General features: G+C 53.9%; 9 protein-coding genes across 9 annotated transcripts; 3 read left to right on the forward strand and 6 right to left on the reverse strand.

The window, feature by feature from the left end:
- The first annotated feature begins 66 nt into the window (after positions 1 to 66).
- On the forward strand, positions 67 to 2,058 carry CC84DRAFT_1166332 (folic acid synthesis protein-like protein). Its single transcript, XM_018178934.1, has 3 exons — positions 67 to 556; positions 615 to 823; positions 873 to 2,058. Exons 1-3 carry the CDS (start codon positions 122 to 124, stop codon positions 1,852 to 1,854), a joined length of 1,626 nt encoding a protein of 541 aa, XP_018034609.1. The 5' UTR covers positions 67 to 121; the 3' UTR covers positions 1,855 to 2,058.
- On the reverse strand, positions 1,879 to 3,130 carry CC84DRAFT_1166333 (uncharacterized protein). The gene is made up of 2 exons (XM_018178935.1): positions 2,215 to 3,130; positions 1,879 to 2,163 (listed from the first exon to the last, which is right to left on the reverse strand). Exons 1-2 carry the CDS (start codon positions 2,775 to 2,777, stop codon positions 1,941 to 1,943), a joined length of 786 nt encoding a protein of 261 aa, XP_018034610.1. The 5' UTR covers positions 2,778 to 3,130; the 3' UTR covers positions 1,879 to 1,940.
- On the reverse strand, positions 2,980 to 5,179 carry CC84DRAFT_1249991 (uncharacterized protein; the record flags this gene model as incomplete). The annotated part of the gene is made up of 5 exons (XM_018184294.1): positions 2,980 to 4,540; positions 4,585 to 4,600; positions 4,659 to 4,786; positions 4,853 to 5,032; positions 5,102 to 5,179. 5 exons carry the CDS (start codon positions 5,177 to 5,179, stop codon positions 3,182 to 3,184), a joined length of 1,761 nt encoding a protein of 586 aa, XP_018034611.1. The 3' UTR covers positions 2,980 to 3,181.
- Positions 5,180 to 5,753: 574 nt separating this feature from the next.
- CC84DRAFT_1249996 (allantoate permease-like protein) lies at positions 5,754 to 7,705 on the reverse strand (the record flags this gene model as incomplete). Its single annotated transcript, XM_018184295.1, has 3 exons — positions 7,164 to 7,705; positions 6,904 to 7,111; positions 5,754 to 6,856 (listed from the first exon to the last, which is right to left on the reverse strand). The coding sequence occupies exons 1-3, from the start codon at positions 7,479 to 7,481 to the stop codon at positions 5,754 to 5,756; spliced, it is 1,629 nt and encodes a 542-aa protein (XP_018034612.1). The 5' UTR covers positions 7,482 to 7,705.
- A 180-nt stretch (positions 7,706 to 7,885) lies between these two features.
- On the forward strand, positions 7,886 to 10,490 carry CC84DRAFT_1096146 (neutral alpha-glucosidase ab precursor; the record flags this gene model as incomplete). Its single annotated transcript, XM_018174653.1, has 2 exons — positions 7,886 to 9,475; positions 9,528 to 10,490. The coding sequence occupies 2 exons, from the start codon at positions 7,886 to 7,888 to the stop codon at positions 10,488 to 10,490; spliced, it is 2,553 nt and encodes an 850-aa protein (XP_018034613.1).
- A 1,374-nt stretch (positions 10,491 to 11,864) lies between these two features.
- CC84DRAFT_1250001 (uncharacterized protein) lies at positions 11,865 to 16,282 on the forward strand (the record flags this gene model as incomplete). The annotated part of the gene is made up of 5 exons (XM_018184296.1): positions 11,865 to 12,036; positions 12,089 to 12,391; positions 12,423 to 12,757; positions 12,804 to 12,918; positions 12,958 to 16,282. The coding sequence occupies 5 exons, from the start codon at positions 11,865 to 11,867 to the stop codon at positions 16,269 to 16,271; spliced, it is 4,239 nt and encodes a 1,412-aa protein (XP_018034614.1). The 3' UTR covers positions 16,272 to 16,282.
- A 1,450-nt stretch (positions 16,283 to 17,732) lies between these two features.
- On the reverse strand, positions 17,733 to 20,018 carry CC84DRAFT_1166335 (ATP-dependent DNA helicase). The gene is made up of 3 exons (XM_018178936.1): positions 19,826 to 20,018; positions 19,467 to 19,781; positions 17,733 to 19,415 (listed from the first exon to the last, which is right to left on the reverse strand). The coding sequence occupies exons 1-3, from the start codon at positions 19,886 to 19,888 to the stop codon at positions 17,889 to 17,891; spliced, it is 1,905 nt and encodes a 634-aa protein (XP_018034615.1). The 5' UTR covers positions 19,889 to 20,018; the 3' UTR covers positions 17,733 to 17,888.
- A 773-nt stretch (positions 20,019 to 20,791) lies between these two features.
- Positions 20,792 to 22,504, reverse strand: CC84DRAFT_1250008 (MFS general substrate transporter; the record flags this gene model as incomplete). Its single annotated transcript, XM_018184297.1, has 6 exons — positions 22,135 to 22,504; positions 21,793 to 22,012; positions 21,471 to 21,506; positions 21,328 to 21,418; positions 20,924 to 21,272; positions 20,792 to 20,872 (listed from the first exon to the last, which is right to left on the reverse strand). The coding sequence occupies exons 1-6, from the start codon at positions 22,489 to 22,491 to the stop codon at positions 20,792 to 20,794; spliced, it is 1,134 nt and encodes a 377-aa protein (XP_018034616.1). The 5' UTR covers positions 22,492 to 22,504.
- A 762-nt stretch (positions 22,505 to 23,266) lies between these two features.
- On the reverse strand, positions 23,267 to 24,759 carry CC84DRAFT_1094969 (cytochrome P450; the record flags this gene model as incomplete). Its single annotated transcript, XM_018174590.1, has 2 exons — positions 23,267 to 24,193; positions 24,250 to 24,759. 2 exons carry the CDS (start codon positions 24,757 to 24,759, stop codon positions 23,267 to 23,269), a joined length of 1,437 nt encoding a protein of 478 aa, XP_018034617.1.
- Positions 24,760 to 25,103: the final 344 nt, after the last annotated feature.

Consider the following 25,103-nt stretch of genomic DNA (forward strand, 5'->3'; position numbering starts at 1 on the left):
GATCGATGTCCATATTGGGCGCTAGTGCCGCTTGGAACGCCGCGGCTGTTCCTCGCACCATTCGCTCGGGCTCCGACGCTGTCACGGGCAATCTGTCGCACCGTCCGATACCTTCAGCTCTATGTCGTTCGTCTGTACGAGTAGACATCGCTTCTCGTCACTGAGCTTTCTTAGCGTCTTCAGCGAATGTGCAGCGGAGACCAGCGGAAGAAGAGTTTTCACCAATGGACGCTGCATTTTCACTGCAAGAGCACCGACTAGGAAGGCGAGTACTCAAGGCCGTGTAGCGACACCATCGCCGAGTCCACGTCAGAAGTACGACATCAGATACTCCCGCTCCAATTCGAGGCCTTTGATCCACCAGTCGGCCATGATGAAGCACCGTGCTTTCGTTGCCTTGGGGAGCAACCTAGGCGATCGCGTGGCCATGATCGAGCAAGCATGCAACGAGATGGACCAAACCGGGAAGATCAAGGTTCTTCGAACAAGTAGTCTATGGGAAACCAAGGCCATGTATGTTTTGGACCAAGACAAGTTCGTCAATGGCGTGTGTGAGGTACACTTCCGTCTCGAAGCTCATGCACGTGATAGAGCGAGCATTTGACATGTGGTAGGTTGAAACATCCTTATCTCCAATTGAGCTACTAGATGAGCTGCAAGGGATAGAAAACAAGATGGGACGGGTAAAGGTCATCGACAAAGGCCCGCGCAACATCGATCTGGACATTGTTCTCTACGACAATGATACATTTTTCAACGACAGGCTACAGATACCTCATAAACTCATGCTCGAACGCGAGTTTGTTCTGAGGCCACTGTGCGAGTATGTATGCTTTCCCTTGTCCTCTTGAACAAAGCTGATCATGTCCCAGACTGGTGCCCAACTGCAGCCTTCCCCCACACGTCGACCTGCCCGCAGGTTCTTTCCAGTACCAACTGTCCCACCTGCCCAAGTCGCATGATCCTCTCTCTCCCCTTACGCCTTTAGCTCCAAACCTTGAGAAAATTGCTTCACAGGACGCTCAACGGAAAACGCACGTCATGTCGATCCTCAATGTCACACCAGACTCTTTCTCGGATGGCGGCAAGCACTTCAACCTCTCTTCTTCGCAACTAGCCGACACTATCCGCTCTCACATAGCAAGCGGAGCCACAATCCTTGATCTAGGCGGCCAATCTACCCGCCCCGGCGCACCGCAAGTCTCATCCACCGAAGAGCTGGAACGCGTCTTACCAGCCATCGAAGCCATCAAGAGCATCCCTGAGGCAGACAGAGTAGCCATAAGCGTAGACACCTACCGTGCCGACGTCGCTGAAGCCGCCATCAAGGCAGGCGCGCACATCGTGAACGACGTTTCCGCTGGCTTGCTAGACGAAAACATGCTGCCCACTGTCGCGAGACTGGGTGCCACGGTCTGCCTGATGCACATGCGGGGCACGCCCGAGACAATGAACAGTCTGACCTCCTACCCCGACGGCGTCATCGCGGGTGTAGCAGCCGAGCTCCTCGAGCGTCTAAGAGCAGCGGAGGAGGCGGGCATACGGCGGTGGCGTATCATTCTCGATCCGGGGATTGGCTTTGCAAAGAACCAGGAGCAGAATTTGGAGCTGCTTAGGGGGTTGGAAAAGCTCAGGAGATGGCCCGGGCTACAAGGGTTTCCATGGCTCATTGGGGCTAGTAGGAAGGCGTTTGTGGGGAGGATCACAGGCGTTACGGAAGCGAGGGAGAGAGTCTGGGGGACTGCTGCTGCGGTTACGGCTGCGGTGCAGGGTGGCGCGGACGTCGTGCGGGTGCATGATGTGAAGGAGATGGCGCAAGTCGCTAGGATGGCAGATGCGATATGGCGGCATTGAAGTCCCACAAGAAGAGGAAAGGGTTCAAAAGTTCAACATCAAGATGCAATGCAATACTAGTATGGCCGAGACCAGGAGCATGCTCTCTACGAGTTTTTCAGTTTTCCGTTCGCCACGACGCCCCTCCTCTTCCCTTCCTGCACATGCGCCCAGACATACACAAACGGATACACCGTCTCTGGAAACAGCGTAAACAGAATCACGAACCAGCTCCAAAAATTATTCACATAGACCCAATTCTGTGGCGCATTCAAATACCGCCACCAAAATACGCCATACGCAGTGAAGCACCCAAGATACCTCGTGATCCTGCATCTCTGTTAGCCTCCGCACCTCCTTTGAATTGTTCGTTTCACCTACCATATCTCCAGACTTTGCCCCTTCGTATTCCTCCGCTGGACAAGCAGAATCAGAGATCCCCAACTAATCGGCACCTGCAGCACAATCCCCGTCCAATACGCCGTCAACTGCTCCCTCTCATCCGGCCACACCTGGCCTAACCACCTCAACACCGCAATCCCCATCCCAGTTCCCACAACCAAAAGCCCCGCCATCCGCCCCCACCGCTCCCGCGGATAGCACCTGCACACCGCCACCCCAACAAACACCACGTCCATCGCAAACCACAGCAAGAACCCGCACCGCTCGAAGCGCGCCATAGCCGTGGACTCGCCGGACGTCATGACGAGACCGTAGTACAGTTCGTACGCCATGGTGGTGGCCATGTAAAGCGGGGTGCCGGCAACCGTGCGATCGGAGTAGGTACGGACGGTGTAGAAGAAGTAGCAGAGGGCGTAGAGGAGGGCGCAGGTGAGGATCAGGAAGTCTTGGATGAGGAGGTAGGATTCGGGGGGTTGGAGGCGGAGGTCCGAGGGCTGCGGGATGAGGTGTGTGGAGCGTGTGGAATGGGCGTAGGAAAACATTGTTGCGGTGGTGGTAGAGTGAGATGAGAGCGTGAGGCGTCGAGGATGTGTTTTGAGACCCGTTGGTAGTGTTAATGCAAAGGTTCCGGGCACTTTTTGGACTGGCGTGTCGAAATGGACTGATGGAACGTACCAATATGTTCGCACGTGGTTTTATAGGCTCCAAAGCTATCCGGGTGAACGCGAAGCTTGAGGCTGGCGCACCGGAATTGCGTTCTCGGCACGTGCTAGACATCCGACAATTCCGGATGGGTGTAGGTAAGCTGATCCTGACGTCTCTGTCGCCGTTCGACCTCATCAATTTCGAGACAGGTCGTTCTTCTTAACGCGGTCTCTTTTCGGGTCGATGTCAGCGATCGTGATATTTGCCCAGCATTGCTAGGGTGTAGGAGGTTGTCGTGCTGTCACAGCACAGAGTCCAGATCAACGAACAAGTCCTGCCACCCAAGCGGTACATGCCTCAAGTTCAACCCAGGGAAGTCCCACTCAAAAACAAACTCGCTCGGCGCATATTCCTGGAAATCATCTTCTGCGTTTCCCCTGCCAGTCATCTCTCCTCCCTCACCACCATGTGTCTGCTGCAGCCTCGCCATATGTTCCCTCAGCGCACCCTCGCACTTCTCTACACTAGTCTGCAGTATCTGAAAGTACGCAATGTGCCCGACGGTGATCTTGTGCAGCTCTTCAAGCACTTGGTGTGCATCGCGCAGAAGCAGGATGATTGATGGTAAAGGATCGCGGAGCAGCAACGACAGCTTAAGCACGAGGAGGACCGAGAATGCGCATTTTGCCCATACAAAGTCGATCGCCCATTTGAACGTCGACAGATACGTTGGCGGAGGGGGCTGGGTGGGCGATAATGGGTTGGGTGAGGACGGTGTTGACGGGGTTTCGAGGAGGTGCTGCAGATGCCGCACTGCGGCTTCTTTTGCTGAGCGCACCATCTCGCGTTGGAAGTCTGTCATAAGGAGATTTCCAAAGACGGAGAGGGCCTTGAGATATAGTGTGATGAGTGCCCATTCGTACTGTATCCGGAGGTTAGTCATCGCGCGCGGCCGATCAGGAGCAGCGGTGTCTGAACAGATGAGCGTGCTCCATTCTTCGAGCCAGAGAGAGAGTTCGATGGCGGTGTCACGGACCGTGGAGCGCAGTGATGTCTCGTCCAAATTCCTGGAATGGCGGGCGATGCTAACATATGCGTTGGAGCGGAGGATGTTGAGCTCGACTTGCGAAAGTAGACGAATATCTGTAGACGTTCTCGAGGGGTGGTTGACCAAGGCTCGAACTCGCCGAGATGTGGTGCGAAGATTTGTCGCTGGCATTTTGCCACCATCAAGGGCAAAAAAGAGCTCAAAATTGCATACACCATGCCACACTCTCGCAAGTCGGTAGAGCTGCTTTTCTTCGTCACTGATTGGAGCCATCCGTGTGGATATCTTGTCCATTAGCTGTTCCACGGCATCCTCCAGACGTAGCTGCATAGCGAACCTCAGCGCCAGGGCCACTAGCAGCATTCCATTTTCAGTGTAACCAGCCATGACTGTAATGGCTTGAATCATCTCAAGAGATGGGATTTGGGTAGTGACCAAAACGTCAGTCAAGTGCTCTCGAAGCCGAGACTGCAAGCGGTGATATGTTGACGAATTGCATCCTTCTTCAGCCCGACAGCCAACACTGATGATGCAATCGAATAGAAAAGGGCTTCGTGATACGACCGACTCCAATGTATCGATCGACGTGCAGAACACAGGAATCAGATAATTCTGTCAAAGTCAGCAAGCTTTGACATTGGAGACATGTGTCTTACGCTACCACTGAAGAAGCTGAAGCCCATTTAGTCGTGTGATATAGTACTTGGAGCCATTTTCTTATGTTGCTTACCTTTGGTACCAGCAGGTCGCTTGCGTCCACGTCACTAAGCCTGCCTGCACCGCATTGGCTTTCATACTGGGACTTTTCCACTGTGGTTCACTGGCCGAACCTGCGACTGAGCGGTGATCATGAGGAGACTCATGAATTTCAGAGCTATACCCGGCAGGAATGGTGACGGACGGAGATTGTTGAGGCATGGCTACAGTGTTGCTGGCACAATGTTCCGACATATGCACAATGTGCATCGCAGCCTTCAGGTCCTCTACCTCAGCTTCTAGCCTCTCAATCCGCAGCTCATTCCCATCACGAACAGCGTCAAAATATTGACATTCTGTGTCATTTCTTGTGCAGCGCTGGCACGGCCGGCCACCATCGCACCTTACCTATGCAGTCGCGAGTCAGCATGAAGTAAAACGCAGCAACATCCCCACAAACTATTAGTCGCGACCCACCTTTGATTTGCGGCAAAGGATGCACGCATTGATGGCGCGGCGCTTGCGCGGGCGCTCTGAAAGCGTCGGGGTTGACATCTCGGGATTTTCGTGCGAAGGTGGGCCGCCCCGGTCTTTTATGTGTGGAGGGCAGAATGCGGGGGAGTGTCTAGGCCACGTGCCGTGCAGTCGCACGACTTCCAAGGCGGCGACTTCGGGCCAAGAATTTATGTGCCGCTTAACCTCGGAAGAACGGTGAGAGGCTAGGCGTCGGCGTTTGACAGAGTAGAGTGTGGTGTGCGTTCGGAGTCGCTCATTACTAGAGCTCAGCGGGTGGCTCATTGGACGGACGAAGCGTTAGTAGCATCCAGGTCAAAGGAGGGATCGTACATCCTAACGTAACTTATCTTACGATGTAAGGAGAGCAAGACTACTGAATACCAATCGCAGGGAGATTTGCTGGCAAATCTAGAAGACACATTGACATACACGATGCTGCATGTAAGATCCACAAATCCTCATTTGAACTCCAATTCATGCTTATTCCACGCAAATCACAGCCAAGGCATATACCTTAAGTCAGAATTCGTAGGTGTGAAGATAATGCGATCTGTTTTCATACGCAGCGCAGTTGATCGACTATGAATGACGTTTTTCTACCAGGCCCTGATCCTCAATAAAGATAGATGAAATCCTCGTTCTTGATGTCCGTGATGTCGTCAAACGCCTTATCTCCAACGCCCCCCTGGCTCGCATTCACCGCCTCCTCACCCTCCGGGTGATCACTCGTCTCCATGCTAAGATCCACCACCTTGGCCGACTTGCCCAAACGCTCTCGCTCAGCGGCATGCTTGCGATTCAGAATCGTGATCCAGACCATCGCCAGCACGACAAAGACGATGATAGCAACGAAGAGGGCGAGATTGGCGCGTAAACCGCGTCGGTAATAGGGTTTCTCCGAAGGCTTGAAGAGATGCGGGCCGATGATGTTGCCTGCGCTCGCGCCAACAAAGAGAATGCTGGTGGTCACCTTGCGCTTGGTGTCGCCTCCGGTGTTCTGGCCGGACCATGAGTAGATGAGTGGCGAGATGCCGGGGTAGAAGGAGGTCATGTAGTAGCCGAAGAGAAGAACGCCACGGTGCTGCTTCTCTCGGCCGACGACCATCAGCACGATGATACCGATGATCGGGGGGATGCAGAGCAGGATGAGGACGGGCGATTTCTTCTTTAGCCAAGTTGCGAGCCAGGCACCGCCGATGGTGGCAATGATCTGTACGGCTCCAAAGGGCATGTTGAAGAGGATGGTTGCGAACTTTCCGAAGCCGAAGGACTGGATGATCAATGGCCCAAATGTCGTGATGCCGCCGCTGGGAATGGACACTGCGGTGAGCATAAGGAACCACAACCATGTCTTTGGGTCGATGAATGCCTCGAGCACATGGTCCCACTTCCAAACTCGTGAGGCGACTCCCATCTGGTTCATCCGCAGACGCTCCACCGCAATCAATTTATCGTTGCCCTTGAGGAACTTAGCCTCCATGGGCGAGTCTGGGGTGAAGAGGAACACGAATATGGATACGACGGCGGTGAGCAGACCGCAGAAGAGAAAGATGATCTGATACGAGTGGAGCAGGTTCGACTGGATGTGGCCGAGGCCATAGGACAGCAGACTGCCCAGGATGTTGACGATACCCAGCATGGCGTACCACGCGGCATTACGGTTGGTCTGCTCTGAGCGTTTATACCACATTTGGACGATTGCGATAAAGGCTGGGGCTACGAATGGTCAGTGGGAATCGTCCCGAATGTATCTGGACACCTACCGACCGCAGCCTCGAAGGCCCCTAGGAGAAATCGAGTTGCCATCAATCCTGCAAAGTTTTTTGCACCCGCCATACCACATAATATTGCGCCCCAGGTGAACACCATCACGCCGAGGAACTTTCCTATCGGAAGCTTGACGAGTAGGAGTGCAACGAGCGGCTGCATGACCATCTGAGCGATGTATACGATGGAGCCGAGCCATGAGAACTGGACATACTTAGTGCCACACCCGTGCAATATTACTGTCTCAAGAGTATACCTGGTCGGAGTTCGGGTTGAGGTCGGCATCTTCAATAAGACCAAAGACGGAGGCGTACGAGAGCGTGGTTTTGTCCAAGCTTTGGAGAAAATACACAGAAAGCAGGATCGGAAGCAAGACGAGGTCGATTTTGCGCAAGACACGCTTGTTCTCCTCGGGTGTTACAATGATGCGCTCGTTCGAGGCGAGCAGTGCAGCTGCTTTGTCCATGCCCTTGGTGACGGGCGCCGGTTTGTGGTACTCCTCGTGCGTGTTGACTTCCTCATTCTTGCCGATCTCCTCCAGAATTGCGGGTGCTGGCGCGTCGTCCTTTGACATGATGTGGCCTTGGGAATGAACAAAAGAAACAGAGTAGTTGGAGCTGCGTGCAACAGCTGTGGATCGGAAAACCGTTGGAACGGTAACGACTTATATGTATGGGAGACTGCATGGGGAGCCTGTACGGAGACATCCTTGATTCGTGATGGCGTCGGCCGAATGAAGCGAACTGGCCTTGGTGCCCCATGGGGACCCCAAGCGCCAGACGATGCGCTTGCCTTGTGCGGCCGAAGTTACCGATCCACCTCGGAAGTTGTACCGCGACATAAATACATAAGAATCGGTCGTTCGGGACGAGCGTCAGTCTTGTCGAAAGCTGAGTCATTGATTCGAAATCAGAAACCTGGTGAGTGTTTTGTTGGGCGGAGGATTGTTACCTTTACTGACTCGGTGCGCAGTCCATAATGGTCCAGCTCGAGGTCGTGCCAACAGGCTATCAGCGTGTATCGAAAGAAGACGATACGCCGAGTGTATGCCTCCAGTCGAAAAAGCATGGAACAGCCTTCGACTTCTCCTTCGAAGCGCTCAGGCCCGGGCTGTTCCGAACGACGTTCACGTCCAAAGAGCATCGCCTGCCACCGCATCGAGCCGCACCGGTACCAAGTCGCAAGCTAGACCCAAAGGCACTCAAAACATCGCACTCATATGATGCAAGTGTGTTCCAGGTGAACGATGTCACAGCCAAGGTCGACTGGAGCAGCGGACCTCCTTTGGTCTCCATCACTTTAGCCAACCAGAAAGCCCCCATCTACACCGACTTACCCAACCGCTCATACGCGGCGGATGGCCCAGGAATCGCTCACTACACACGTTACAACCACAAGACGCTACATGTCGGCCTAGGCGAGAAGCCAGCGCCGATGAATCTTTCCAACCGCCACTTTGTGCTCTCAGCAACAGACAGCTTTGGGTACGACGTCCATCGCACCGATCCCATGTACAAGCACATTCCGCTCCTCATAAATGCAACGCCCAGTGGCTGCGTAGCGACCTTTTCTACCTCGCACGCACGAGGCTACTATTCGGTAGGCTCTGAGATGGACGGCATGTGGGGCCGCTTCAAGGTGTATCGCCAGGAATACGGCGGCCTGGAGCAGTACATCATCACGGGACAGACGCTCAAAGACGTTGTGACTATCTACGCCGATCTCGTCGGATACCCACTGCTCGTGCCGAGATGGGCGTTTGGCTACCTCGCCGGCGGAATGAAGTACTCCATGCTCGACGAGCCACGCGCATCCGATGCTCTCATGGAGTTCGCCGACAAGCTAAAGAGACACGACATCCCCTGCTCCGGGTTCCAGATGTCATCGGGATACACAGTCGCGGAAACAGAGCCCAAAACGCGCAACGTGTTTACGTGGAACAAACACCGGTTCCCGGACCCCAAGGGTTTCATCGACGCATACCACAAAGCAGGCATCCGGCTCATCGCAAACATAAAACCGTACGTACTGGCGAACCACCCAGAATACGAGACGCTGAAGAGCGCCGGCGCGCTGTTCACAGACTCACTGACCATGGCGTCCGCTGAGGCACGTCTCTGGAGTGCGGGTGGCGGTGAATCTGGCATCGGGGGACACATCGACTTCACTTCTGAAGCAGGATATCGCTGGTGGTATGATGGCGTACGGGAGCTTCGAAAACTCGGCATCGACTGCATGTGGAACGACAACAACGAGTACACGATTCCGCACGACAAGTGGCAGTGTGCGCTCACGGAGCCAAATTTGAAGCAGGAGGAAGGCCAGGATTGCGGAAGAGACGTAGGCTTCTGGGGTCGTGCGCTGAATACCGAATTGATGGGGAAGAGCTCGCATGATGCGTGCTTGGAGGTGTGTCCAAACGAGAGACCGTTTGTGCTGACAAGGAGCGCGACGGCGGGGACTTTAAGGTACTGTGCTAGCTCGTGGAGTGGTGACAACACAACGAGCTGGGACGGAATGAGGGGTGCGAATGCGCTGTCACTTACCGCGGGCATGTGTTTGATGCAGGTCAGTGAACAGATACACTCCATATTGTGAGCTAAACTGACCAAAGTCGCAGTGCTATGGCCACGACATTGGCGGCTTCGAAGGCCCTCAACCCAGCCCCGAACTCCTCGTCCGCTGGTGCCAACAGGGCATCTACTCCTCCCGCTTCGCCATAAACTGCTTCAAGACTTCTCCAGAGAATAATTCTGTCGGAGACGTCATCGAACCCTGGATGTACGACGAGACGACCCCGCTTGTACGCGACATCATTAAGCGCAGATACGAACTCATACCTTACCTCTACTCCCTCGCCCTTGAATCACATAGTACGGCCACTCCGCCCCAGCGTTGGACTGGCTGGGGCTTCGAGCAAGACCCGGAAGTCTGGCAGAGCAAGCTCCTCACAGATGGCGAGACGCAGTACTGGCTTGGTGATGCGTTACTCGTGGGCGGTGTATTTGAGACGAAACAAGAGACCGCAAAGGTATATCTGCCCAAGGACCCTGCGAATCCGGACCTTCAGTTCCTCGATGTAAATGCTACCCAAATGTTCTACGATGCAGGACAGTGGGTTGAAATCCCGGCGAAGTGGCAGGGAGAAGGCATACCCGTGCTTGCGAGAGTTGGCAGCGCGATTCCGGTGGGGAAGTCTGTCCAGGTGCGCTCGCAGGGCGATGAGGAGAACTTTGCCAGTCTACCCGAAGATGACTACCGCGGTGTCGAAATCTTTCCGCCGAAGGGATCGTCTCATGGGAAAGAGTTCAGGAACCGCTGGTATGAGGACGATGGTGTTTCACCGCCGCCTGTGGAAATGTCCGTCTTCGAGGTCAAGTACACTAGCGAGGATGACAAGGTGTACGTGAGTTTTGGTGAGCAGCTGCAACATGGTTTTGATCCGGCGTGGAAAGCTCTAGAAGTCGTTCTTCCGCGCGGCGATGACCGGACAGTGGTGTTTAACGGCAAGGAGGCGGAAAGTGTGGGAGCGGATGATAGGGGGAGGAAGCTCTTCCGTGGACGGAGTATAAGAAAGGTTTAATGCCTATGGTCAAAAATTAGGCGTTGTAGGCAAACAATTGCCTTCTAACGAAGTGGACACAGTACCGCGATCTGCAATCTGAACAGTGAGAAGCTACGTGTGATGTGACACGCTTCAGCAGCGTTCAACCCTGGATTAATGAGATGTGTTGATGTAAGTACGCGCAATCTTTGCGCGACGGGATCCTCTTTGACAGCGGGACGGCCCGCAAGCTATTGAAAACCTCGACGGGATGATGCTTGTTCAACGCAACAAGCCTTTAGGACCCCGTTGACGGCCAAGTAGCATGCAAATATGGGTGTAGGATTGTCAATGTTCTCCAGTTGCCAGGGACGTCGCCAAAAATGATGCCAACTAGGTTTCTAAGTCTTCTAAGTGGTCGCCGAAGCAGAACAAGACCTGCTAATGTTTAGGACATTACCGGCTTCTGGCGCTCTGAACACACGCCAACGAATTATCAGAACTGCTCCAGCCTGTTGATGCAATGTTCTCGTGCTCTACTCAATGAGCTAGTCGCTAGGACGGACCAGGCTCTTGGACGATCCTGCGTTCAGTAAGAAAGAGAGCGCTGTTACTGGAATTGCTACTTCAAGACGATGACTGATGTTCAACCTGCAAACGAAACCAGGATCACCATGTGGATCTTGTGTAACTCGTAGAGAGATCCGAGAATGGATTAAGCTCCATGGGACGGGTAAGGATAAGGCTGAGTGAGGGGTTGCCTGCAGCCACCATGCAAGTGCCGAACTGGGCAATCACGACTTGATTAATGGTGGGGTGAGAACGAGTAGAATCGATTGCTTTTGCCGTCTTATGGAGGGGCCGTTGTGTTACGACGGAAAGGGCGCTTAGGTGCTGTCATGGCTGATTGGGCGGCATGACTGTCGGTCCTCTGCAACCATTACGTGCTGAACCACACGATCAGTTGCGTGATGTTGAGGGAGTGCTGAAGTGTAGCCAGCTGCGTTTTCCCAAAGGGTTGCAAAGACTCAGAATTGGACTTGCATCTCTGTGTGTGGAGCAACCGTGATTGGGCGCCAGATCGGTAGGTACCATAAGACGGGCATCCCCAATTTGCTGGAGCGCAAAAAGCAGTGCATGAACGATACTGACGTGTCACCGGCGCATGACGCAGAAGCATGCGGACTGGTGTGTTGTTCTGAATGCGAACCTGAGGGGCCAGTGATGTGCTGCGATGGCTGGTAGCGCCAGCACAGAAGTTCGGGAGGCATCGCTTCACTGCTTGGGCGCTGATGCGTTCGTTAGTGGAGCAAGTGGGTGGAGGGAGAGGTTGGGAAGCCAAGAAGCGGTGAGGTGACTCTGTCCCCTGTTGGGGCCAGCATTTCCCAGACGCTTGCTTGCAATTGGCAACGGATGGGCGTGAGCTGCGTGAGTGTCGTGAGTGTCGTGAGTGTCGTGAGTGTCGTGAGTGTCGTGAACGAGCATTTCGGGTTGTGTGTGCGTTCCAACGCACCTGGAGTACAAACCGCTCGGGACGGGCGTGCAGCGCGGCACCGGAGGGTTGTGGCTACGAGGTGGGGCTCATGTAGGTGCATGTACTCGACCGAAAGCGGCAGCAGTGCTGCATGCCGTGCCAGTACGGGTCGCAGGCAGCCTGGGAGCCGTCGGACTAATGTACGAGACAGGAGAGCGCGGCAGTGCGGTGCGACTGTGGGTGCTCGTCGACGCGGAGGCCGCCAGGACAATCAAATGCATCAGCATGTTGAGCAGCCTGGAGCCATGGCGTGGCACAGAGACCAAGCCGAGGGAGTCAGACGGACGGCTCGCCGCAAGTGGCAGCGACGACGGGTGGTTTCGTCGTAGACAGCGTCCAATGCGACGAGGCCTTGACCGCCTGCCGCGAAACACGAAGGTGCGCTGGCGGCCTCCAGGGCGCTGCTGTGAGTCTGCGCGTCGGTGACTCGTCGCCAGTCTCTGGAACCTGCTCGCACTCCCAAGTCGCTCCAGCTGCCCCCGCTGTGCAACGCGCCTCGCCATCAGCCTGCTGCGCAGTTGGGCTCCTCTGGTGCCGACCGACTGCGCGCTGCATCGTGATTGGCTGCCGGGCCCGTCGCAGCGCACGCCCATCCCATCTCACCTGGGACCGACGCATTCGCGCTGCGCTGTCGAGTCCGCCGTGCTCCCGTCCAGCCTCCAGCCTCCAGCCTCCAGCCTTCCCGACGGTGCCCCCCCCGAGCCTCACGCGCGCGGACTGCCCCCGACCGACTGGCAGTTTCCGCAGGTGCACCCCAGGCGCCAGTGCCGGCGTGCGTGGTTCCGCTTGACGCCCAAGCAATATTGCTAGGTGGACAGGCCTGCCTGTTTACCGACTCATCCACGCCCCGGCCGCACCGCGCATCGAGCGTGGCCAAAATCCGCGCCGGAAAAGCTGTGCAGAAGCAGCAGGAACCGCCCATGGCGATAGGCGGTCCGCTGTGAACGACATCGCATGGATGCACCGAGACAGAGCCACAGTTACACACGCCGAGCGTCCCGCGCCCCGATAGCGCCGTCAATTCTGTCTGGGGACTTCCCGCACCGAGACGCGTCCGCGACGTCGACAATTGCTTCTCCCGTGCCGAATCTGGCGCGCCAGCGAGCCCAGAGCACATAGCCCGCAGCGTCGTGCGTTGCGCGCCTGTGCGACCGACTGTCGCCAACATGCCCAGCTTCCTTGCGGCTGACAATGGCGAGTCGAGCAGGAGCCGGAGCAGGCAGAGGGCGAGGACCGACGTGGGCGAGCACAGGAGCGTGTGGGACCGACTGAGCTTCCAGAAGATTGGCAGCTGGCTGAAGAAGGACGACGGCCCGTCATCGCCAACCAAGGACACTGCGCAGCCCGAAGCCGGCCAGGAGAGCGCGAGGCCACACTCTAGTGGAGAGCATGCCGCCGCACCCGCCGGGCTGCTGCACCGACGGTCGAGCAGGAAGGTCGTCCCTGGGCTGCCGAGGCCACTGACCTTTAAGAGAATGAACAGCGAGAAGAGAGAGAAGCTCCTCGAGGTCCCCGTGTCCCCCGAGCAGAGGCGAGCCACGTCCGCCGACCGACGAGCATCGAGCGGCTTGAAACGACAACTGTCCCCGCCTCCCGTGGCCGCTCCTTCCATGTCCGCCCCCGATGTGCTTAGTCCACATAGCAGTGAAGCCGAGCAAAGGCCCCATTCCACAATAGGCGGCGAGCCAGACTCCAATATCCCGCCCGGGTCAAGGCAGGTCGACTATGGGCTGGAGAGCATAGATTACCTATCCATGGGAGAACCGCCTCCTCTTTCCATGGCCGACGACGATTACTTGGAAAGAGACTCGCAGCGCTCAACGTCAGACGTGGACGACGTGCAGCTCCAGGAGGAGCTTGAAGCAAAATGGATACTCAATCTCAGCATGCACTTCCGCGACATGTCAGATCGTGAGAAGTTCTTCATCACATTCGCTGAGGAGCCAAATAAGTGGAGAAGAGTCACTGTCTCGGTAGACTACCGTAAACTTGAGCCTGAGTCGCTCGAGGCCGATCTAAAAAGTCTGCACTACCAGCGTGATAAGAGCGCAAGGATATACGAATCCATTCGGGACTCCTTACCAGACATACAATTCTACGAAACAGTAACTAATCTCAAGCTCCAAACTGACGACGGGCGCCTTCACGTCCATGTCACCGAGGATGTGAACGAAATCATACCATACCCTCCCCTTTCTGCTTTAGACCATCTCGATTGCAAACAGTTTCGAGAAAGCGACATTTGCTTCGATTCCCACATCTCTGGCTTCGTATACAAAATCTCCGTTCGCAACAAGACGTACATCAAAAAGGAGATACCGGGCCCAGATGCTGTAGAGGAATTCTTGTACGAAATAAACGCACTATGCAGCCTCTCAGACGCAAAGTCAGTGATCAAGTTTGAAGGTGTCATTGTCGACGAAAAAAGCGAGCTCATTAAAGGATTGCTCATTAGCTATGCAGAGCAAGGCGCACTCGTTGACCTGATATATGACTACAAGAACTCGGAGCAGATGAGCTGGGAGCGGCGAGAGAGATGGGCCCGACAGATTGTCGAGGGCTTGTCCGAAATTCACGAAGCCAGCTTTGTCCAGGGTGACTTCACTCTCTCCAACATCGTCATCGACCATGACAACAACGCAAAAATAATTGATATAAACAGACGTGGATGCCCGGTTGGATGGGAACCCCCAGAGCTTGCTCGGCTCATTGAGAGCGGCCAGCGCATTTCCATTTACATCGGCGTCAAATCCGATCTATTTCAACTTGGCATGGTCTTGTGGGCTCTTGCAACTCAAGAAGATGAGCCCGAACGTCAAGAGAGGCCGCTGACTAGGTCGCTAAATAGATACAGCGCAGTGCCAGAGTACTTCAAAGACATCGTAAGAGCTTGCTTGAGCGATTCGCCTCGGGACCGACCGTCTGCAAAGGACATACTGAAAAGATTTCCCGATAGGACGCTGGAGCGCAGTCGGACTGTTGACCATGCTTCGCGACAGAGTGTCTCCCCGCACAGAAGCGACAAAGTGTATATCGACCCTCGAACAGCCGTTGGCCTAGACGACATCCATCCACGACTACATCACTCGCACTCTCGCTCCTCTTTCTCGCACGTCAACATGCCCTCCACGGAATACATCGGGTCGTCTGGATCCTATATATTGCCAAGCTCCACGCAAGCTCGCGGCCGATCTCAGAACGCACCACGAAGCGACAGCCAAAATCCGCGTTCGGAATATTCGCCTTATCCAGCCCCGCGCTCAGTCATGTCGCTCGATGACTCCGAACTCGAAAACGAGCTTGCCAGCTTACCCGCCAGCCGAGAAACAAGATGGGAGCAAGTGTACGTGGATGGCGACACCAAATTGGTACAGAGGGGCTGCGCAGAGATTGATGTGCAAGACTTCGGCATTCAAGAACCCAAAGATATCTGCATTACCACACCGCCAGGCGAGCTTGACAGCTCGCTGATCGCCAGCAAGCACTCGGACGAGACCTCGCTCTCTCTTACCACCGTTGCCGGGCTTCCGTACGACTCGCAGCATTTGGGACAAACCACAATGTCAAGGGATACGAGCCACAGAAGAAGCATCGAGAACAAGGCTTCCTTCAGCGATCGCGTCCACCAACTTGCCGATCTACCTGCATCCGACGAGCGAGCTGCTTATATACCCAACCCCACTACTCTGGCCGACCTCGAGAACGAAATAGCGTATGCTTCGTCGGTTCCCTCCTCCGCAGCCCCCTCCCGCGTCGGGACAGGACTCTCCGAGATTTTTGCGCGGCCTACGCATAAAGATTCAGGCTTCAGTGAGCCAATACTAGAGCGTGTTAGCTTTGATAATGAGCACGTGCGACAGAGTCTGGAAGGCACCATGGCCGATATCAAGTTTGCGCACCAAGAAGACCAGCGCGTCAACGAGCGATTGTGGGATGAAAAAGATGTCGCCATCGGCAACGGCGTCAGAGGCGAGCAGCTCCTCATTGGAGCGGAGTCCTCACCATCGGCCCATACGGCTTCGGTTTCTAAGAACTATGTCACGGAACACGAAGCGCAACAGAAGCTTCTGGGAGAAAAGGTTTCGGACACCACGATCCGACCGCCCGGCATACTCATACCGGATTTCCATCACACAGTTCCGAGGGCTGTGGATGCGAGTCCACCCATCCATACACCTGCTTCATCACACCGCGCAGCGCCGGCAGAGCCACTGGCTTCGTCATACACATCCACATCTTCAACCTCGCGATCTATATGCTCCTTCGATGCAGCCCCAAAAGTTTGAATACTTCTCCGCACGATATCTCTTACTCCTCATATCTCGCACACATACGTAGACCTTTTAACTCCCTCGCTTTTTCCTTCCTCACATTTGCTCCTTTCTTGTCATGATCTCCATTGTTTTCGGTCCGCTCGGCATGAGGATCATTGTAAGATTTCGCAAAAGACGCATTCTTAGCTTGTATAGCTCGTGGCTCGCGCCGCGCTATTTGGAATCTTGGGATGGACATACGGATGGCATTCACTGGTCTCTTTGTTTTCGCTTTGTAAGCGTTCGGGCATTGGCGTGCACTTTACATCTTGGTAGTTACGGATCTGGATTGGGTTTTTTAGTTATTGCTTTAGGATACCAAGCGCATTTCTTACTCATATGCTTAGGCGCCTTTCCCCTGGCTTTGCTGTGGTTGTGATGTAACGATCGGTGTCGAGGCACCTGCCTGAGCTTCGGACGCTCCTCGCGCCTTCTTCTCCTGAGTTGTTCTTGTCTGTACCTCCCAATTATCCCCCAACGCTCGCGTCACTCCCACGCGGCGTCTGCCTGCCCGAACGCATGCCCTCGACGCTCCGCTCTGTGATGGTGCTCAACGCAGATACTCCGCGCCGATGCCACTTCCCGCGCTTGCTACGCCTGCCCCCGGGGCCTGGCCGCGCGTTAGTCGGCCTTTCCCGTCCTCTCACTTACCGATCGCTGCGTGGGCGCGCTTACATGTTGTCTTGCAGTAGAAGAACAGTAGGGCGAGGATGAATATGGCGAGAAGGACGACGCGTGTTGTTTGCAAGATATTCGTAGGGTTGAGGTCGGGGGTAGTGGGCATTTTGCATGGGCGTTTGAGAGAAAGTTGGTGGCATCAAGAAGAAGAGGGGAGGGCCATGGTGGGTCGGACGAAGGCAATATGCCGAAGATGGCTCAGCGTGGCGATGGAGAGGGATTGGTGTGAGATGCTCTAGCTGGTAGGTCCGTGGTCACTGCGTCGTCAGCTAACGTGCTCCAGTGACACCGAGGTAAAAGCTCCCGGGCGCGGTCCATTCACTTATACGGAAGTATGCGTTACGCAATCGGCAAACACACCAAGAACTACAGCATCGCTAGGGGCCGCCCATGTCTGTTCCTCGCTCACCCTGGCTGCGCGGAGAACTGCTGCCAGAAGAAGCCAGTGCAGGATTGGACGGGGTGGATGTTCGGGCCGTATAACGGCGATTTTGTGAAGCTGAACATGACGCCTTATCAGTTGGTGGTGCGGAGAATCGATTTAAGCTGCCGAGGGATGAGTCGGGAAATCTTCTCGGCTAGGTTGTGAGTGTGAGGGTAGGGTTGGGCTGGTTGTATGGACTGTGGCAGTGACGGTCGTGTGTGGCATGTTTGTCTGCGATGAGAGAGAATTGAGAGATAGAACGTGAATAATTAAGCATCTGTGTGTCCCATGCCATTGGCGGTACGTCATTTCGATATTTTCGTAAGCGTTACCGTTATGTTGAGCAATATATCGCTCCCGCTTTACATCCCAAGGCATCCGCAAATAATTAGATACAATCTGAAGACTGCTTCGCCCCAGCACGCCCACCAATGATCAACTTCGTGCAACGCCGATTTGGTCACCTACCAGCCAATGTGCGAGTTCTTTTACATATGACACTCCTTCGTGAATATCTTCAGCAATTCCTCAAAGTCGCAAACATTCATCGACTCAAACACGTCCTTCTTATATATTCCTTCCTGTGTCATCCGCGGACTCTTGATACCAAAAGCAATCTTCGCGAGATACCTTGGATCATCGCGAGCCGGCACCTGCTCCAGTATTCGCTTCACGAGCGCGGGATCCGGCGACTGCGGCGGCTCATTGGGCAGCTGGACCTGCTCGTGCGTCTCACACCATGTGCAATGGCCACATTCTTCGGATACGTCGTCTGCGCTTTCACCGAAGTAGGTGGCGAGGGCGAGGGAATAACACTTCTTGTCGGTGACGAGGTTGATCAGGGCTCGCGTACGATCTAGATTTTGCTTCTCTTGCGCGCCCATGGTTTTGTCGAGTTCGGTGACTATAGCGTCGATCTGTTGTGGGGTCGAGGGGAGAGGCTTTTCGATCCGGTATATGTTTTGGACTCCGCTGGCTGTGTTGGTGACTGCACCGCGGTCGTTCCACTCGTTAAGCTTGCGTATGATATCTTCCCGTGCAAGACCTGAAGTCTGCTCAATCTGATCGACTGGGACATAAGTCCATGTCGACGCTTTCTTTGAGCCTTTCAGGATTGCGCGCGCGGCGGGGTCGTTGTCGCTGGAGATGAGACCCGCGTCGTGTGTCTTGAACTTGTAATCCGTGTACTTTGAACCGGCTGCTCTGAAAAGGCCAAAATGCAGTTCTAATTGAGCGTACAGTATGCTCAACATCGTTGCTCCAATGTCGACTTCTTTCGATTGATGGTACGTCGAAACAGCGAAAGTATCTCCGACCTTTAATCTTTTGCTGTTCATCACGCAGATGTCATTAAGCAACAACTTTAGAGATCTCACGGACGGCCGATCGCCGTATGTGAAGATGTTCCGGAGATAAAAATCTTTCGTGGAGAGGTTGAACAGACACACGCTCGGGAGACCGTCTCGGCCTGCACGACCAATTTGCTGGCTGTAAGATTCAATGCTATCCGGGATATCGAAGTGGATCACGTTTCGAATGTTTGCCTTGTCGATACCCATGCCGAACGCGATGGTCGCTACCACGATCATCTTGTCGCTGGTAAAGAACTCGTCTTGGGTCTGGGTCTTTACTTCTTGTTTCATGCCTGCGTGGAAGGCTTTGGCTATGAAGCCACGTTTATTCAGATCATCAGCCAGATCTTCCGTACCTTTCTGAAGCGTGACGTATACAATCGTTGGGCCTGGATATTGACGAAGGAACTTCACCAATTTAGTGACATTGTCGCTCTGCTTTGGGTTTGATTGAACCAGAAGCCTCAGGTTCGGTCGATACACGGGTGTGGTTAGCAGACCTTCTTTCGGAATGGAAAACGCATCACAGATGTCTTGGGCAACCTTGGGCGTCGCTGTGGCTGTGAGACACGCGACTCTCTGCACCTCGGCCTCCTTTGCAAAGCGGGCGATCTTGAGATAGTCGGGACGGAATGAGTGGCCCCATTCAGAAATGCAATGTGCCTAGGTATGTCCGTTAGTGGAGCTGGTACTGACTTGAGAGGCAAGACATACTTCATCGACAGCAAGGAGGCGAATGCCACCGGGAACAGCTTTCAACGAGGCGATGAAACCTTCGTTGTTCAAACGCTCAGGCGCACAATAGAGCAAGTCAAGACTACCGTTTCTAAGGTCTTCTTGCGTTGCCAGAAATTGATCTCTGGAGGTTGAAGAGTTGAGAACTGCAGCTTTGATCTTCCTCCGGACAAGCGCATCCACCTGGTCTTTCATCAGAGCGATAAGTGGTGAGACTACCAAAGTAATTCCGCTCATCTCTCGAGTTCGTGAACCGAAGGCCTCGTCTTGGTATCTAAACGCCACTGCCGGAACCTTCATTCATCAGAGCTAGCCGGCAATGACTTAGTAATGCATACCTGGTAGCAAAGACTCTTGCCTCCGCCAGTCGGAAACACAATCGTCGCACTCCCACCATCCATGAGGCGTATGATTGCGGCTTCTTGTTTCAGACGAAAACAACCTAAGCCGAAACGCTCTCTGAGAACTCGATTTGCAAGCATAGCTGAGGCCGAAGGCTCGGATTTTGGGCGTTTAGTAAGTGAAGTCTCGGCGCTGTCGTCGTCGTCGTGTTCTCTTTTCTTCCTGTTCTCGACGGCCTCTGAAGCGGCGAGGAATTCCTCCTCGTCTTCAAAGGACGCAAGAAACTCGTTCTCGTCTTCTGCTGACAGCTGGGGAGGCTGTGACTCGCGCTTTTTGAGATGCATCAACATGTCGTTGAAAAGAGGACCTAGGGTAGCATTTTGGTCGATGGCAGCCCGAACACGGGTGCGCAAGACGCTGTTACCTGCGAAGGCCAGGTCTATCTCTTGGGAATGTGCGCTTGTCATTATTGAAGGCAACTCTCTCGGGAAATTAAGCAAATTAGACGTCGGTGTCGAATTTCATTCTCAGCGGCAAGAAGCGTTTGACCAGAACCGTGAAGCAAGCCAGTGTACAATTGCCAGGCGAGTGGTTCGAAGAGCTGAGAGAGGGAGTCGTGACGCGACGCACTAGCCCGAGCGAGCAAGTTAGGGACGCGAAGTCACGTGTTTCTCGTAGGCGGGCCTGGGCTCGTGGTCTAGTGAACACGATATTAATTTGGATCCGGTAACTTAGAAGTCAGCGTTTGTTGGATTGGATGATAATTTGCGCCTCGTCACATTGCTTCCCGGTTTTACCCCGTCCTTATGGCAAACCTTACATCCAAGACAATACAACAGAGGAAACGGATAGCCGCTATACGCTGACATACACAGAGAATATTATGGTACAATTCAAGATCTTCATATGACGACATCCACTTGTTCTCCAGACACCACTTTCCGACTCATCCTCGTCGACTGTCAATACCTCGAACGTAGGTTCCGATCGTGCAGTAGCCTACTGATCAGGATCACAATGCCGCCCACCAAAAGTGTCGTTCCCTGTGTAGTTAGTATCCCATCCCTCATACACTCAGAATTGCATCAACTCACCGCAAATACTATTAATCCCAGATACCCTTGCGCCTGATCACTTCCAAGTCCGCTCCGGCCTTGTATCAGCGCTCCACCGATGGGACTCCCCACCAACTGCGCCACCGCAGAAACCATGTAGAAAGCACCGATTCTTCCTCCCAGCTTATCTGCGGGCGTGATCTGTGCAACAATGACCGGAAGAACTGCGACGAAAACGCCGCTGCAGAAACCGTACAGCAGAACAAAAATGACGAGCAGAGGAATGGACGAAGTGACGGCCCAGGTACCTAAGCAGAGTAGACCAGAGAGAATAGTCATCGGGTAGACTGCATTGCCAGCACCAGTGGAGTCGGCTGCGAGACCGCCTCTGGCGTCCAAAATCAGTGTGGAAATTGAAAGTGACAAATGTGGAGAATACATACAAGATGCGCCCAATAATGCTAGAGGCATTCATAAGGGGTAAGAGATAGTCTTTAGCGGACGACGTTGGGTTCGTAGCTTGCACATATGTACCTGGAGATATAAGAACTCTATCAGGTTCCAATTGGGATGGGACAGACTGTACTTATGTAGTAGTAAGGTATGAACTGTCCCAGCATAGCTATGAATGCTCCAATGGCTAGGACCGAGTAGCGACTGTCTCGGAAGCCTCGAAGATCGACAAGCCTCTTCCAAGAAATTGATGGCTGCTTGGTCATGTTGGTCGAAGATATCAATATTGCGGCGATATAGCAAAGCCTAATCGCGAATCTCTTGATCAGTCCAGCATGTTTAGGGTGGGAGCTCCTTGACGTACAAAATGATCCCCGATACAACCCTCAAGGACCAGGCATATCCTATGTGCTTTTCATCTGCCAATTTGGAAAGGAGAGCAGGGAAACAGACACCGCCGACGCTGCCTGCGGCAGCAACGATTCCCATTACTAGCGCACGTCGATGCTCGAAATGCTGTCCCACTACCACGAGTGCTGGCTGTGATCCACAAGCGTTTGCGAGACCGAGAAGAACGCCCTGGACGAGGAATATCTGCGAGAGTGAACCGGAGTGGATGAAGGAGAGGCCGAGGAATGCGCCTGAGCAGCTAATGGCAGAGAACATGTACAGTGCCTGCGCTCTGGTCAGTGTGAGCTTGAGCACCGTAGATTGTTGAGATATTGCAATGCTGCGTCTTTCGGTAAAAGAAACGCAAGCTACCCGGTCTGTGGTACAACAAGCGCAGATCTATGTACCTTTAGCCCATAGCAATCAAAGAGAGCTCCGGCGGGTGCGGCAAGAACGTTCGTAAGTGTGATCTGCAGCGTCCCCACAAAGGATATAGTCGAAGCAGGAACACCCTGAAGAAAAGTGTGTTCGTAATAATTCTGGAAGAAACCGAACGAATTCGTGGTGCCCAATGTCGCAAAATAGATCAGAGACGATCCCGCGACAGTTAGCCACGCTTGCTGCCCGCCCTCACGCTGCTCCTCCTCTTTCTCTTCCGGTCCAAACTTCGACCCGGTCTCTAAGCTCTCCCATCCTAGATCTTTATTTGCCGAGTATCTCTTGCCCTTGGTGATAGATTCCGAACTCGAATCCGGCGCAGACATGCTGCCGGTAAACCTGCGCGGCCAGGTCAGAAACGAAGAAAACGAAGCACGCAATGTTCCACAACAGGTCGAGAGGTAAGAGCACGTCCACGCTGCTGTTGTATATACCCCGCCAAGAGGGCGTGAGGAATGCACATGACGTTCCAAGGGTGCATACCGTGGTCCGGGTGCAAACACTGTGAGCACAGTACCAATCGTTGTGAGTTGGAACATGAATCCAGTCGGATCCGTTCCGGCTCGTTGTTGAACGCTTACCTGCTTGCGCTGTTGTGCTCACCGTGCCTATGGTCATGTGCGACCGTACATTCCGCGGCTACATGGTGTTGTGGTGCGACCCAGCGCAACAGCAAATCCATGATAGCAAGGTTGAACGCACAGGTATAATTGACGTAGAAGGTCATAAGGATGGCACCATTCTCTAACCAAAGGTTCCGCTTTAGGTGCGCGCTCTCCGTGGCTCGTCGCATAGAGACGGCTGGAGCGGGCAACAGTGTCGAGAGACAGAGAGAGCCATAGGGGTCTGTGACATGATACCAGGTATTTGGTGCACAGAAATTACGTAACCGGTATATACAGGGCCAGGGCGTCGGCAAGCCATGTATGAACTGCTGGTGCGAAGTGACTTGGGCATAGCACGAATTCAGAGATGCTCTAGGTGAAGACGAGCTATCGATGATATGACCTACAACAGTAAACCAGAGACATATTTCAAACACATACTAATCATCAAATGCGTGATACCTGACAGGGCATTTTTGTTCTGGCTGGAGCCCTCCTAGACCTTGAAAGTAATCCGATACCCTTTCTTGTTCTTCATTGAGAAGCTGGCGTCTGGCTTCCACTCCGGCGTCCGGCTCTCCAGGCTTTCAAACCTCTTCACCAGCCTAGCAAGCAGATACGCTGCCTCGGCTAATGCCTTATCCTTTCCCAGACATGACCTAGGTCCAGCTCCAAAAGCTAAAAACTCCTTGCTACCTGGCTTGAACTTGTTCCACCTGCTGGGCTTCCACTCATCTGCATCAGGCCCATAGATTTCTTTTGAGACGTGCACGCCCCACGAGTTCGAAATTGCAAACGTTCCAGCGGGCACAGGGAGTGGCTGGTCATGATTGGGACCGCCGCCAGAGGGGAGCACCGTGTCACGCACGGCAAACCTTCCGGTTTGTGGAAAGACGGGACGGAGGCGTAGCGTTTCGAAAAGTATGTTTTGAATGGTTGTATTCGAGCGGAGCCCTTCCCATGTGAGTAACTCAGGGCCTGCAGATGAAACTTCTTTGCGAAGCTGGGCCCAGACATTGGGATGAGACGACAGGATGTGGATAACGTTGCACGTCAGGACCCCCGTCGTATCCTGTGATGCTAGCATAGTCTGCGCGAGCTGGCTACGGGCATCGGCCCGGTCTTTTGCTTGGGGTGTCACAATCTCGGCCATGGTCTTGGTCTTCTTTGTTGAGTCCAAGCCTTTTTTCTCGCGTTCATCGATGGCAAAGTCGATGAAACCATGGATCCGGTTGCACACATCTTGATACCGTGCTTTGGGAAGGAAAGTTCTGGAAAATCCTTCTCCGAGTAGCAGTCGAATGCCCATGCCAAGCAGTCCCTCTTGCCAAAGCTTGTTGAACGTCTGCACATCCATGGGCCTGCCGTCGTTCGACCCAGTTGAGTCTAGTCCTAGAATAAACTGCATAGAGGAGTGCATCAGCTGCCTTTGAGTCAGCTCTCCTTATCTTGTGACCCCATGAGCTTGCTAGCACTTACAGCATTATACATCAATGAGCCCATCTCCACCTTGCCATCCGAAGTTTGGATATCCGCAATGATCTTATCTGCGACTCCTTCCAGCACGTCGAAATTGTCAATATTCGGTCGATTGAACGCCGGCCTTATCATCTTCCTGCTCCTCTTCCATTCGGAACCGTCCGTGCAAATGAAACCACTCCCAAGCATCTGCCCCATGCCTGCTTTGCGGAACTCAACACCCCAATCCTGTCCTACTAGGATAGTGTATGCGTTTTCCGGATGGCATGTTATGATGGTGGCCATTGGATCAGTCAGTTTAGACAGTCGATAAGTATGGCCATATTTTCTAAAAAGTGTGAGTTGCATATTTGCATTCAGAGCTGTCGAAAAAATCCAATCAAAATTCATGAATGGGTCGATAGTCCAGTACTTTGGCGGCAAGTTCCGTGCACGGATACGCCGTTTGATGAAGAGGTAAAGCCCATGGCAGGCGAGCAGCGTACCGACAAGGATGTAGATTGACTGCATGTCGAAATCCACGGTGCTGAAAAGTCGTGGAGGAAGGCAGAGAGCGCGCCGAAAGCTAGTTTTCATGACAGCTCTGTCCTGTTACGGGGCGCAAGGCGTCGTAAGCAAATAGTGCCTTCGCGCGGCTCCTTCGGGAAACAGGACTCAGGTCAAAGTCCTAAAAGTGCTGTACACTAAATGCTTTTCAGGTCAATCGACGCTAAGGTCAGGTCAGCTTAACGTTCTTACTGGGAAAGGGAAAAGGTTCGCTGCTAGTCAATTGTAGGAAAGTGCGCCCGGGCGGTTCGCACGAGTGCGGGTTGACGATTGAGCTGTCAGCGTATTGCAGCCACCATTCCAGCACC

Source organism: Paraphaeosphaeria sporulosa (genome assembly GCF_001642045.1).
Source record: "Paraphaeosphaeria sporulosa strain AP3s5-JAC2a unplaced genomic scaffold CC84scaffold_7, whole genome shotgun sequence".
NCBI classification, from domain to species: Eukaryota; Fungi; Ascomycota; class Dothideomycetes; order Pleosporales; family Didymosphaeriaceae; genus Paraphaeosphaeria; species Paraphaeosphaeria sporulosa.

Coding starts and splice junctions, on each gene's coding strand:
- CC84DRAFT_1166332 (XM_018178934.1), top strand. CDS start 122: ATGTCGTTCGTCTGTACGAGTAGACATCGCTTCTCGTCACTGAGCTTT. Junction 557..614: donor TCGTCAATGGCGTGTGTGAG/GTACACTTCCGT, acceptor GACATGTGGTAG/GTTGAAACATCCTTATCTCC. Junction 824..872: donor GTTCTGAGGCCACTGTGCGA/GTATGTATGCTT, acceptor ATCATGTCCCAG/ACTGGTGCCCAACTGCAGCC.
- CC84DRAFT_1166335 (XM_018178936.1), bottom strand. CDS start 19,888: ATGGATGGTGGGAGTGCGACGATTGTGTTTCCGACTGGCGGAGGCAAG. Junction 19,782..19,825: donor GCAAGAGTCTTTGCTACCAG/GTATGCATTACT, acceptor TGATGAATGAAG/GTTCCGGCAGTGGCGTTTAG. Junction 19,416..19,466: donor GCCTCCTTGCTGTCGATGAA/GTATGTCTTGCC, acceptor GGACATACCTAG/GCACATTGCATTTCTGAATG.
- CC84DRAFT_1166333 (XM_018178935.1), bottom strand. CDS start 2,777: ATGTTTTCCTACGCCCATTCCACACGCTCCACACACCTCATCCCGCAG. Junction 2,164..2,214: donor GGGCAAAGTCTGGAGATATG/GTAGGTGAAACG, acceptor ACAGAGATGCAG/GATCACGAGGTATCTTGGGT.